This window comes from Gopherus flavomarginatus, chromosome 3 (assembly GCF_025201925.1).
Source record: "Gopherus flavomarginatus isolate rGopFla2 chromosome 3, rGopFla2.mat.asm, whole genome shotgun sequence".
Classification (NCBI taxonomy): Eukaryota; Metazoa; Chordata; order Testudines; family Testudinidae; genus Gopherus; species Gopherus flavomarginatus.
The window spans coordinates 161,916,334-161,930,995 of record NC_066619.1 but is presented as its reverse complement, the minus strand read 5'-3'; the positions used below and the strand labels follow the sequence as shown (position 1 = coordinate 161,930,995).

Here is a 14,662-nt window from a genome sequence, read left to right as displayed (position 1 = left end):
CTGCACTGCAAACATCTCTACACCTACAGCCCAACCATGTACAACCCCCCATCTACACCCTTCACATACACACCTACACCCCATCTGCACTGCAGCCATCTCTACACCTACAGCCCAACCATGTACAACCCCCTCATCTACACCCTTCACATACACACCTACAGCCCAACCATGTACAACCCCCCCATCTACACCCTTCACATACACACCTACACCCCATCTGCACTGCAGCCATCTCTACACCTACAGCCCAACCATGTACAACCTGCTCATACACACCTACACCCCATCTGCACTGCAGCCATCTCTACACCTACACCCCAACCATGTACAACCCCCCCATCTACACCCTTCACATACACACCTACACCCCATCTGCACTGCTGCCATCTCTACACCTACAGCCCAACCATGTACAACCCCCTCATCTACACTCTTCACATACACACCTACACCCCATCTGCACTGCAACCATCTCTACACCTACACCCCAACCATGTACAACCCCCCCATCTACACCCTTCACATACACACCTACACCCCATCGGCACTGCAGCCATCCTTAGCCCTACAGCCCAACCATGTACAACCCCCCCATCTACACCCTTCACATACACACCTACACCCCAACCATGTACAACCCCCCCATCTACACCCTTCACATACACACCTACACCCCATCTGCACTGCAGCCATCTCTACACCTACAGCCCCAACCATGTACAACCCCCTCATCTACACCCTTCACATACACACCTACACCCCATCTGCACTGCAGCCATCTCTACACCTACAGCCCAACCATGTACAACCCCCCCATCTACACCCTTCACATACACACCTACACCCCATCTGCACTGCAGCCATCTCTACACCTACACCCCAACCATGTACAACCCCCCCATCTACACCCTTCACATAGACACCTACACCCCATCTGCACTGCAGCCATCTCTAGCCCTACTCCCCAACCATGTACAACCCCCCATCTACACCCTTCACATACACACCTACACCCCATCGGCACTGCAGCCATCTCTACACCTACAGCCCAACCATGTACAACCCCCCCATCTACACCCTTCACATACACACCTACACCCCATCTGCACTGCAGCCATCTCTAGCCCTACACCCCAACCATGTACAACCCCCCATCTACACCCTTCACATACACACCTACACCCCAACCATGTACAACCCCCCCATCTACACCCTTCACATACACACCTACACCCCATCTGCACTGCAGCCATTTCTACACCTACACCCCAACCATGTACAACCCCCCCATCTACACCCTTCACATACACACCTACACCCCATCTGCACTGCAGCCATCTCTAGCCCTACACCCCAACCATGTACAACCCCCCATCTACACCCTTCACATACACACCTACACCCCATCGGCACTGCAGCCATCTCTACACCTACAGCCCAACCATGTACAACCCCCCCATCTACACCCTTCACATACACACCTACACCCCATCTGCACTGCAGCCATCTCTAGCCCTACACCCCAACCATGTACAACCCCCCATCTACACCCTTCACATACACACCTACACCCCATCTGCACTGCAGCCATCTCTAGCCCTACACCCCAACGATGTACAACCCCCCATCTACACCCTTCACATACACACCTACACCCCATCTGCACTGCAACCATCTCTACACCTACAGCCCAACCATGTACAACCCCCCATCTACACCCTTCACATACACACCTACACCCCATCTGCACTGCAGCCATCTCTAGCCCTACACCCCAACCATGTACAACCCCCCATCTACACCCTTCACATACACACCTACACCCCATCTGCACTGCAACCATCTCTACACCTACAGCCCAACCATGTACAACCCCCCATCTACACCCTTCACATACACACCTACACCCCATCTGCACTGCAGCCATCTCTACACCTACAGCCCAACCATGTACAACCCCCTCATCTACACCCTTCACATACACACCTACACCCCATCTGCACTGCAGCCATCTCTACACCTACAGCCCAACCATGTACAACCCCCTCATCTACACCCTTCACATACACACCTAACCCCATCTGCACTGCAAACATCTCTACACCTACAGCCCAACCATGTACAACCCCCCATCTACACCCTTCACATACACACCTACACCCCATCTGCACTGCAGCCATCTCTACACCTACAGCCCAACCATGTACAACCCCCTCATCTACACCCTTCACATACACACCTACAGCCCAACCATGTACAACCCCCCCATCTACACCCTTCACATACACACCTACACCCCATCTGCACTGCAGCCATCTCTACACCTACAGCCCAACCATGTACAACCTGCTCATACACACCTACACCCCATCTGCACTGCAGCCATCTCTACACCTACACCCCAACCATGTACAACCCCCCCATCTACACCCTTCACATACACACCTACACCCCATCTGCACTGCTGCCATCTCTACACCTACAGCCCAACTATGTACAACCCCCTCATCTACACCCTTCACATACACACCTACACCCCATCTGCACTGCAGCCATCTCTACACCTACAGCCCAACCATGTACAACCCCCTCATCTACACCCTTCACATACACACCTACACCCCATCTGCACTGCAGCCATCTCTACACCTACAGCCCAACCATGTACAACCCCCTCATCTACACCCTTCACATACACACCTAACCCCATCTGCACTGCAAACATCTCTACACCTACAGCCCAACCATGTACAACCCCCCATCTACACCCTTCACATACACACCTACACCCCATCTGCACTGCAGCCATCTCTACACCTACAGCCCAACCATGTACAACCCCCTCATCTACACCCTTCACATACACACCTACAGCCCAACCATGTACAACCCCCCCATCTACACCCTTCACATACACACCTACACCCCATCTGCACTGCAGCCATCTCTACACCTACAGCCCAACCATGTACAACCTGCTCATACACACCTACACCCCATCTGCACTGCAGCCATCTCTACACCTACACCCCAACCATGTACAACCCCCCCCATCTACACCCTTCACATACACACCTACACCCCATCTGCACTGCTGCCATCTCTACACCTACAGCCCAACCATGTACAACCCCCTCATCTACACCCTTCACATACACACCTACACCCCATCTGCACTGCAGCCATCTCTACACCTACAGCCCAACCATGTACAACCTGCTCATACACACCTACACCCCATCCGCACTACAACCATCTATACACCTACATCTCCAACTACACCCCACCCATACATACACATCTACACCCCATCCAAACCCCTACACCTCCATTTATACCCCTCCCCATCCATACACACTTAAAGTCTCCATCTACACCTACATCCCATCCATACATCTATACCTATCCCCATACACATCTATAACCCAATTTGCACTGCACAAATACATACATCATCCTACCCATACACAACTGCACCCCCATTTACATCTACACCCCCCACCCATACAACCCCTCCATCTCCGCTCCAATCACGTACAAATATCCTTTCAGAGAAGTGATAAACTAGGTATCCCTCAGTCCCTTTACTTTAAATGAGAACTAAAAACATTTCTATAAAGTTAACCAATAGTAAATATTGTGCAAAAAAATAGTCTGTATGAAAAGCACTTCTGTAAGTACAACATTATAAATATATACTCAAATCACTGTAAAACAACTGAGTCTTTATAACTCTTGGTTTGGTTGATTTATTTTTAGTCTTATTACCCTTTCATTTCTTTACATTGATTTTTATAAATCTATACCCCCCTCACATACAATCTAATACATTTTGTCCGTAATTGTGTGACACTTACAAACATAGTCATTGCACTGAACATTATGTTGTCTAAATCATTAATAAGGCCCTACCAAATCCAGAGTCCATTTTGGTCAATTTCTTGGCCAGAGTGTTTTAAAATTGGTCAATTTCACAATTTCAGATGTTTACATCTGAAATTTCATGGTGTTGTAACCATGGGGGTCCCAACTCAAAAAGACACTGTGGGGGGACTTTGCAAATTTGTTGTAAGGGTGTCACAGGATTGCCACCCTCACTTCCATGGTGCCTTCATTGTTGGGCTCTGAAGGCAGCAGCAGTGGAGCTTCCTGAAGAGGGAGGAGGCTCCTGGAGGTGGAAAGGAGTCTGATCTCCCAATTCTGCAAGGCATGCCCCAGCCAGGAGCTCCTATCTGCTAGTCTGCACAGGCTGGAGAGGGACAGGACTTGCTCTTCCCCTGCACAGCTCCTCATCGGGGGAGATCAGACCCACCTCTGGGTACTTCCCCTGGCTGCAGGAAGCTCCATGGCTGGGCAGCAGCCCCAGCGGTTCCTGCAGCTGGAGGAGATTCCTGCAGGCATCTGCTCCTTGCTGTTGGGAGCACCGAAACTGAGGGTTTATAGCTGCGAGTATCTGCCAGTGGTGGATTAACACAGGGGCCCTGGCCAATTTCTGGGTCCCTGGAAGAATGGGGACCCTGAGCCCTGGCAGAATCCATGGGAGTGGAAGCCCCAAGCCCAGCTCTGGGCTGCCTCTGGTGGTGGGTCTGATCTCCCTACTGAGAGCGGCGGTGCAGGGGAAAGACAACTGTCCCACCTCAGCCCGGCCTGGACTAGGAGCCTCTGGTTGTGGCGCTCCCGGCAGCACGGGGAGATCAGATTTCTTGGAGAAGGACTTATTTCACAGTTTGTGAGATATTTTTCACTGCCGTGAAATTGATAGGGCCCGAGTTATTAAGTATAATATAAAAGTGGACAAAATTAGCCATAATACAGGTGTAGTACTTGTCTCTTTGTAGGTTCTTGTTTGCATTATATTCAAATTACAATATGAAAAAGCAAAATATTGTATCTTGTTTAGTAAAGATTGAAAGTTCTGTTGCCTTCTTTCCAGAGATTTAACTTTATGGAGATGATTTGTTCATTGGTGGGTTCAAAAACTGAGTAATGCTTTGAGGAAAAGGCTAACAGGTAAATAGTAGTTTGAGGGAATTGGGCTTTATTTAAAAAAAAGACATAATAGTGTCAGGAGGTATTTATATGTCATTTCTCGGATAATGGCGTTCAATTTTGGTATGCTGTGGTTGACTGAAATCTTGCTGTTATTGTATAGTTGATTTTTTTAAAGAGGAATTAACAGGATATGAGACTGTCATGAATGTAACCATACATGTAGGTTTCTCCCACAACAAAACATTAACATTATATTTTAACTACTTGTTTCTATTGATTTTTTTATTGTGAATAAAAAAAATAAAAATAATAACTTTTATTATAATTATTTTTGTTATAAACAGCAGAAACATCCTTCCAGAATGACAGAGAACCAGCCACACAGCAGTATTCAGATATCAGAACCAAGTACCAATGGCTTCCCCTGGAGAAAACTGTCCTCTATAGAAAAGCCAAAGTTTCCTGCAGAAGCCACGGTGACCTTTCACAACATCTGTTACAGAGTGAAAGTGAAGAGTGGCTTTTTATATTGTCAAAAAGCCGTTCCTAAACAAATTTTGAAAGATATCAAGTATGTATTTAAAAAATGTCTAGTGTATGTTATTTGTTTTCTTTTTCATACAACTTAGTGAACAACCTCATGTCAACATCCATCAGATAGATTCAGGAATGATTGATAAAATGACTGTAAAATCTAGTTTTTAAATTCACACTTTATATATTAACTTTAGTATAAGTTTATAAAACAGAATTAATATATATGAGGTTTACAACATCAGTTGTGTGTTATTTAAACTTAATACTGTACTGATATATTACTTTTATAAATGTTGTATAATAATTTGAAAGAAAAAAGTGAAGAAATTATCTGAACTGGTAGTTTAGAACCCTTATATAGAAGTGTTGACAGTTCAGTTGTAATTTGTGATTCATATTGAAATTCTGATGTATTTGAGAGTTTGAAAATCACTTTCCAGATGCTTAACTCAAAGCTTACCTTAGTTCTGATGGCAAAGAGCTGTCTAATCACATTCATGTGCAAGTCACTAGTTTGTAGGCACAAACTGTAAATTCTCAGGAAAAATGTGTATAGGTATGCAATTAGACATGAACTTTGGGAGAAAAAGAGGAGCTAAATGTGTGGGGTTTTTTGTTTTTGTTTTTTAATTTGTTAGTCTCTAAGGTGCAACAAGGACTCCCTGTTGTTTTTTGCGGATACAGACTGACACATCTACCACTCTGAAATATAATTTAGTATATTTCAAAACTAAAAATACTTGCTAGAAGTTCATTAATTTTTTTATAATTTTGTTATTTCACATAGCTGAGGAACATCACCAGTTCCCAAAGGATTTGGTTTTTACAATACCACGCACACACAAAAAAAGGCCTTCATTTTAAATGAATTAATTTACAAATAGAACCATGTATTCAGGAAGTGTTGCTTTTGTTTGCAGTGGGATTATGAGACCCGGTCTTAACGCAATTTTGGGACCCACTGGCAGTGGCAAATCTTCGTAAGTATTGAAGCAATGAAAGGACTTGTTTTATGTTATCCATATTCATCACATTGAAAAACCATGCCAAACAGAAAATGTGCCTGCATAATTATAGTACGGATGATTAGGAACACAAGTGCCAAGTGTTCAAACTGGCTTCAACCCAAACTCTTAATATGCCCCAAACTGCATCTTTATCACCCAAACGACAACTCTGATTTCCATGCTCAAAAATAAAGTATCTGGAGTTCAGCTACTTGATTTAGGTGTACAAACTAAATTTGTGATGTAAATCTAAGTTTTGGAACCATTTCCAGCTGGCATAAATTGCAGCAGCTCATAGGCTGCTCAAACCTTTTCCAAGGCCAGCACAAAAGCTCCCTCAAAATCAGGGAGCCCTAACTCTGACAGTCCCACCTCTGCTTATTGGGTGAGCAGATCCTGTCACAGGAGAAAAGCTGAGCTTGCATTTCAGCATCAAAATTGTGTGCACAACACATTTTGTTAACTGGATTTGTATGCCAAATTTATCTTCTACCTACTCCACTGTTCAAAGATTTCCTCTTTAGAACCCTTTTGGAAGCCTGATTTTTCTTTTTCTAGGCTATTAGATATCTTAGCGGCAAGGAAAGATCCTCACGGGCTCTCTGGAGAGATTTTGATAAATGGAGCTCCTCGGCCTGCCAATTTTAAATGCATCTCTGGATATGTGGTACAGGTAAATAAGCCTGCAGTTACTGTCTGCCTTTACTGTTTTAACCTCCCTCCAGAGAGACAGACAATCTGGATTACAACTAACCACTAACTAATTCATACAGACCTGTGATGAGAATTATGGTATAAATTTATTAACAAAAGAACCTGATACAAAATGTAGAAACGAGTGTAGTGTTTCTTACTCTTTTTCTAGTGTCCCATTTTTTGATAATTTTTTTTCTATCGTAAACAAACACCTCATCACATTTGATGGTTTTTCTATTTTCTACTACACTTTGGTTATTATACTGGATCTGACTGAATTTCACCTGAATTTGAACTTATTTTCATTGGCCTCAAAGACTACAATAAGATGTTAAACACAAAGAAAATCATCTCTTATTTTCAACCCAATTGTTATGTTGCTAATCATTGCTGAAAATTTGCAAGAAAATGACCTGCAGTTAGAATAATAGAATATTAGGGTTGGAAGAAACCTCAGGAGGTCATCTAGTCCAACCCCCTGCTCAAAGCAGGACCAATACCAACTAAATCATCCCAGCCAGGGCTTTGTCAAGCCTGACCTTAAAAACCTCTAAGGAAGGAGATTTCACCACCTCCCTAGGTAACCCATTCCAGTGCTTCACCACCCTCCTAGAGAAATAGTGTTTCCTTATATCCAACCTAGACCTCCCCCACTGCAACTTGAGACCATTGTTCCTTGTTCTGTCATCAGCCACTACTGAGAACAGCCTAGCTCCATCCTCTTTGGAACCCTTCCTTCAGGTAGTTGAAGGCTGCTGTCAAATCCCCCTTTGCTCTTCTGCAGACTAAATAACCCCATTTCCCTCCGCTTCTCCTTGTAAGTCATGTGCCCCATTGTTGATTCTTTCAGATGTGTCTACTTTACATTTATTTCAATATTAAATTTTATTACAGTATTGTCTTGAGGTGTCAGCTAGGATAAGGGCCCAATTATATTAGCTTTGTACAAAGTTATTTACATTACAGTTTTTTCATTTGTCCTGTTATTACTTGTATATTCAGATTTCTGCTTTGCTCTTTTTGTCTCCAACTGCGATGTTCTAGAGAGAGTTTAGGGTATGTCCACACTGCTACTGGAAGGGAGCCTACTAGCCACTGTAGGCAAACATGGTTTTAGATTATCTAGCACTAGGAATTCAATACAGTAAGGATTTGGGCTTCTATTTCCACAGACCACAGCCAGGCATTCTCCAGTACAAGTAAACAGACCACTAGAGGTTGGGGCTTCTCTGGACTTGGGAATCTCCCTAGTTCACTGGCACAAAATCCCTCAGTACAGATACCACCATGAGAAGTTAAACAATGTTAATATGATTTCAAAAGTAAAGATAATTTAATTGTAAAGGTTGTTGCATATATCTGAAAAGACTTTGCTTGTTGATGAAAGAAGCTCTGTTGGACTCTTGCATCAAGAGTATCATATTTGTGAACTTTGGTCTCGTTCAGTTTTCCCTTCCTGCAGATGTTAGTGCTTATTCATTACAATATCTATAAATAAAGGAAAAATTAAGCTTGAAAGTAAAACTTGCTAATATTTTTATGTCTTGTAAGAATGATGTGGTTATGGGGACCCTGACAGTGAGAGAAAATTTTGAGTTCTCAGCTGCACTTCGATTGCCAAGTACCGTATCTGAACAGGAAAAGAAGGAACGGGTGAACCAAATCATTAGGGAACTGGGTTTGGCCAAAGTGGCAGATTCCAAGGTAATTAAACATGGCATAGCATGACATGGTATTTAATATTACCAAACAAGAAGCTGAGGTATGAGACAGTTAGTGTTGTAATTACTTAACATTTAACAAAGCAACCAACCTAATTAGAATGTTGTAGTTACAATCAGCAAACATTTGAAAAGTAGGAAATGCAGAGTTAAGACTACCTTAAAGTATATTTCTACCCCGAAAAGAGACTTGAAAATGGCATTGTGATGTTCTATACATAGTATCTCAGTGATTTCTATATCAAATGTATAGAATTTACAATTCAGAAAGTATTTTTTCCTAACTTCCATCTCTGTAGTTAAACTCTGGGTTCTGTAAATGAAGCTGAGTTGTTTCTTTCTAGCATTTTATCATGAATAATAAAGATTCTGCATATCAAATGATGCCTTGTGATACTTCGAATGGGGGATGTACAGATGTCACTGATTGGTTGAGCAAATGGAAGTTAAATAATTCTGTTAAAAGAACAGATGACATCTCAGTCTCTCTCATAGGAATAAAATGCAGTACAAATTATTTTTGTCCTGAAAGTAATCAGATATGACTTTGCATACATGCAGGGAGCAGATCTGTGGATTTAGAAGGTGCATTTTTCATACTCACTTTTCAGAAAAGAATTGCACCTTGCTCCCTGACATCCCACCATTTGTGGCACCATTCACACACACTAAATACGAGTCTATATGTATTTTTTAATCCTGAGGTGCTTAAAAGTCCTGGGGATTAGCAGCATAGAGACACATTTTTCTTGTTTTAAATTTACAGCACTCTAATAAGGCACTCTTTAAAAAGCTACCTTCATTTACCATCTTAACTGAATCTTAATTTTTTTTGTTAGAAAACTGGTTAATTTTTTCATTTTTGATGCATTGCTATCATTTCATCACTAAATAATGTGAATGTGTTTGTTTCATATAAATATTGGTTTCTGATCTAACACCTGAAGTTGGCTCTAATATTTTCCAGGATTTTGAGAAGTAATAAAAATTAGTTAATTAAGAAACCTCCTTTTAAAGGTGTGATGCTTTTTTTGCACTAGGTTGGCACCCAGTTTATTCGTGGTGTATCTGGGGGAGAGAGAAAAAGAACCAATATTGGAATGGAACTCATTACTGACCCTGCAGTCTTGTTCTTAGATGAACCAACTACTGGATTAGATGCTAGCACTGCCAATGCTGTCTTGCTGCTCCTGAAAAGGTGACTGTAATGGAATCACTGGGAAAGAACTATCTTGTCTTTGATAGAAGTGTACTCTATTATACTATATCTGGAATTAATATATGTTTAGGAATAGTCACAGCCTGATGTATTGGTTTATGACTGGGTTATTCCCATGTAAGGGAATGGAAACTGCAGGCTTCCACAAATGGAATTTCCTTCTAATTCTGCTATCAGCTAGTGTAGTGCGTCAGCAGTCATCGCTCCCTCTCTGGCTCAGTGGGAGGCCACACAACTTCACTACATCACTGGTGCACTGCCCTGTTTCAGGGGAGTTGTGATGCAAGTGGTGGGGTCAAGGTCCCTCTGGCAAGATAGAGTAGGGCAAACAAACAGTCTCGGGGATCCAGCCATCAGCCAAGACAGAGGAATCAAATAGTCTTAAGGAGTTCAGGCCTTCAGGCAGGGTGAAACACCAGACAGTCTCTCATCATCACGCAGGCAGATGGCAGACAAATGCAGGCCCCTTGGTCTAAGGTGAAGAAGCTGCAACCCCATGGGTCCCAGGCCCACCCTACTCCACCAGGTCCTATCCCAGGGCCCTAACAGTGGCAGATGGTTCCATCATTGGGTCAGGGGGGATCCAGCCACAATACACTGACCTGGATTCAGGCAACAATACAACTGGACCATAGGTAGGGTGTCCAGACAGCAACTGAAAAATCAGGACAGGGGGTGTGGGTGTAATAGGAGCCTATATAAGAAAAAGACCCAAAATTGGGACTGTCCCTATAAAAATCAGGACATCTGGTCACCCTAACTATAGCTGGCCGTCCCTGGACTACTTTCTGCTTGCCCACCATCATGTACCTGCAGCTCAGGGTTGTCCCTGGTCTCTTTGGGGTATGGTGAATGGCAGTCCTGGCAGCTCTTTGCCTGAGTCAGTCTCCTTCAGCAGCAGGGCATGGCAAGGCACAATACAGGTTTCACTCCAGGGAGCTGCAGCAACCAGAATACATTTGCTGCCTTCCCTGGCTCAAACTCAGCTGGGTTATAGGCTCTCCCTTTTATACTTCCTGCCCCACCCCTTAGCTTTCAGGAGGAAGGGTGAGCCTAGCCTAGCTCCACCCACCAGGGATCACAGAATGACTCCTCCCTCTCTGACTCAGTGGGAGGCCAGTCTGCCTCACTACAATGGGTCAGACTCTCTTTCCCATCCCACAACCCCCACTGTGCCAAAAGAGGCAGGGAGTTTGGACCAACAAACAAATCCTTTTGGAGGATCTGCCCAGGGAAAGGAACTTTGATATAGAAATCTCATGCATTCACAGTTACCTATCCTGCCAGTTCTCAATATCCCTAGGACAGCTCTCTGAATAATGTGTCATGTGTTTGGAGTGGGTGAGGGAATGCCACACCTCATGGAAGGAAGAGCATTGCTAGTTACTTTATACCTAAATGCTTCTGCAGTAATTTACATTACTTGGTCCTGTAAGTATGAGAGGTTAGAATCTGACCAAAACTTGATAATCCCCACTTTCTCTTTGTCCCACCTAATAAGGGCTTTAGGATTTGGCCCTTTTAAACTTTCTTCTGCTTTGTTTGCTCCATTATATCTTATAAAACAATATGCAACTTATCCTAAGATGTTACAAATATTTTCGCAAGAATTTATTTTCTATAAATCGTTCTTTGGAAAATATGTGGTCTTTCATCTCATTTCAGCTATCAATTCATCAAAAGAATAATGCTTAAGTACACATCATGAGAATAATTCATTATAAGGGTATACTTTATGAATAATGGGCCAAATGTTGAAGTCCGTATTCTTTGACTAAGTTTTTACTTAAACAAGCTACTATTGAAGTTAATTGGCACTTGCTTAAGTAATGATTGAGTACAAATTGAGAGAGGACTCCAGGATTTGATTTGATCTGTTTGTCATTACTTCAGATTATGAGTGGTATTAGCCATTCATAGCAGAAAGAAAATATAAGAGAAAAGGAATGCTGTAGTTGCAGAGGTTGAATGCCTCTCCTATTTTGTTTTTTTGCATTCAGGATGTCAAGTCAGGGGAAAACAATAATCTTTTCACTTCATCAGCCCCGGTACTCCATATTCAGATTGTTTGATAGCCTGATGTTACTGGCTGCAGGAAGCCTGTTGTACCATGGCCCTGCTCGGAATGCTCTGCAGTACTTCAAATCTATTGGTGAGCTTTCAAAGAGAGTTCAAGTCACAATGGTGGTCTTCCAGCATATTGTATTGATGTTGACCTCTAGCCTTCCAGCACATTATACTGATTTTTGACCCAGATTCTCAAAGGTAATTAGGCATCTAACTCCCATTGATCTCAGGGGAAGTTAGACACCTAAATACTTCCGAGGATCTGGGCCCTACTGTATAAGTAAGGAATGAATGACATCTTGTTTAACAATGAATTCGGTATTAAAAAAAAGTAGCAAATATCATTTATTTAAGCCATGAATCCCCGTCACTGTGGCCTCTGAGATGATGAATTATGCTAAAAGCTTTGTATCCCAAGACCAATCATCAAGACTCATCTTCCTGTAGAGCTTGCATCAAAAGTGGAGTGTAAGATATGAACACTATTAAGATATAGCAATTTTTAATATTTTAAAGAACTAAATGTTTTCTAACCACATATCCTAATTCAAAAGTCTTAGCTGTGTTGTGAAATAATGTGCTTAAAATGTTTATCTGAATATTCCAATAGACTCTGTCAGAGAAGTTGGGGCAAGCATGTTCCAGAGTCAGTGGCACTCCACTAATAACATCCTGCCTGTAAATCCTGGATGTTTGTATATAAGGACTTTTGAGCAAGAGCATCTCAGCTGATTGCAGCTGCTAAGAATGCATATATAGAGAGAAGTTGTTCATAAGGTAGTTAAGTCCCAAATCTTGCAGAATTTGATACATTACTATCAATACCTTAATTGCATCCAGAAATGAACAGGAGGAAGCCGATTCAGACCTTGGAGAACTGATCTAATGTTCTCTGTACATCCTACCCTGCTAAATAAGTGAGCAGCTGCATTCTGAACCAAGTATAATTTCTAAATCGTCTTTATGGATAGTCCCATATGAAGCATATTTTAATAATTCCATAAGGAAATCACAGAGGCATGGATAATTGTTATGAGATTCTTGAAAGAGAGAAATGTTCATGACCAAATGGAAAAAGACATTTGGCTACTAATGCTTCCTGGGGATTCAGAAGGAGTCAGGGATCCAGCAGTACACCCATGTTGTGAAAATAGGGACCAATATCATCCCTACCAAATCCTTTAGATGCTTATGCCACCCTAAATGTATCACTGTTTTGTCTGGATAGACTTCAGACAGCTTAGTGTCTCATTCAAGCCCCTATTTTGGTCAGGCATTTGAAAGCGTGGTGATCATCCAAATCCAAATCTGAAGTGTGCCATCGTAACGGAATGAACCAAAATTCTGGAACCAAACACACATGAACTTTGTAGTTTGGGCCCATTCTATTTTTATCTTTGGTGAAGCTGACTTGTTGCATTAGATGGTACCTTTTGATGGCTAATTGCTTTCCCTTTAAGACAGTTTTTAATAATATTACCCTTAATATTGCAACATATTTTTCCCATCTATTGAATGACTTATTTTAGAGATCTGATATTATTTCTTTGCAGGTTATGAATGTGAGCCATATAACAATCCTGCTGATTTTTTTCTGGATATCATTAATGGAGACTCAACTGCTGTGAATCTGAGCAAATCAGAATTTGTCAGTCAATACAATTTATCAGGTATGGGAGCTGGAGATCAAGTGATTGTCCACACTGATCCCATTCATGATGCACATGCACCCCATGTGAGCGAGATCAGATTCATTTTGAATAGCAGTATCTGTTATGGCCACACCTGAACCCTTAATGACGTCTTGGCTATCATAGGTGAAGGATAAGAGGTGGAGTGGTTGCAGTCTTTACTCTGTTCCTTCTTAGTAACTGTGGTGCGTGCCGGAACACCTGCAACACGTGTCTTCATGCAACATAGCTTCTCCTCACTTTGTGAGCTTGTTGAAGCTTTTTAAGATTTAATTTATTAATTTTTAACTTTACTTTCTTTGTTTTGCCTGTTGGGAGGGGCACTTAACTAAGAGCTTTCCAACACCCCTCATTTACCCAAGGGTATTCCCACATCATGCCAGATTCCAAGTCTCTGGGCTTCAAAACCTGCCAGTTGTGCAACTGTACCATGCCTATTAACAACAGGCACTCGAGATGTCTCACCCGCCTGGGAGAGGAGTACATACTGGAGCATTGCTCCAAATGCCGCTCCTTGTCTAAAAGCAGAAAACACTTTTGTTTCTAATTTTGTGCCTGCAGTTACTTGTGGGTAAGATTACGGCTAGATTGTGTGATTCAGCCTCCAAGATTTTAACATAGTTTTCAGCTTTACATTCTCAGGGAACTTCTTGGGGAGTTGCATTCAGAAAATATAAGGTCCCTGAGAACATGAAGAGAAACCTGTGTTATGGCGTCTGAACCACACAG

The 14,662-nt window shown here is 42.5% G+C and overlaps 1 protein-coding gene across 1 annotated transcript in view; it reads left to right on the top strand.

The window, feature by feature from the left end:
* LOC127047918 (broad substrate specificity ATP-binding cassette transporter ABCG2-like) overlaps window positions 1-14,662 on the top strand; it is a 40,087-nt gene that overhangs the window by 6,275 nt on the left and 19,150 nt on the right. Inside the window, exons 2-8 of the mRNA XM_050946833.1 lie at window positions 5,340-5,566; window positions 6,453-6,512; window positions 7,098-7,212; window positions 8,787-8,939; window positions 9,997-10,154; window positions 12,176-12,327; window positions 13,796-13,912. Of these exons, the coding sequence (XP_050802790.1) occupies window positions 5,358-5,566; window positions 6,453-6,512; window positions 7,098-7,212; window positions 8,787-8,939; window positions 9,997-10,154; window positions 12,176-12,327; window positions 13,796-13,912 (964 nt within the window). The 5' untranslated portion in view covers window positions 5,340-5,357. The remainder of the gene's footprint in view (window positions 1-5,339; window positions 5,567-6,452; window positions 6,513-7,097; window positions 7,213-8,786; window positions 8,940-9,996; window positions 10,155-12,175; window positions 12,328-13,795; window positions 13,913-14,662) is intronic.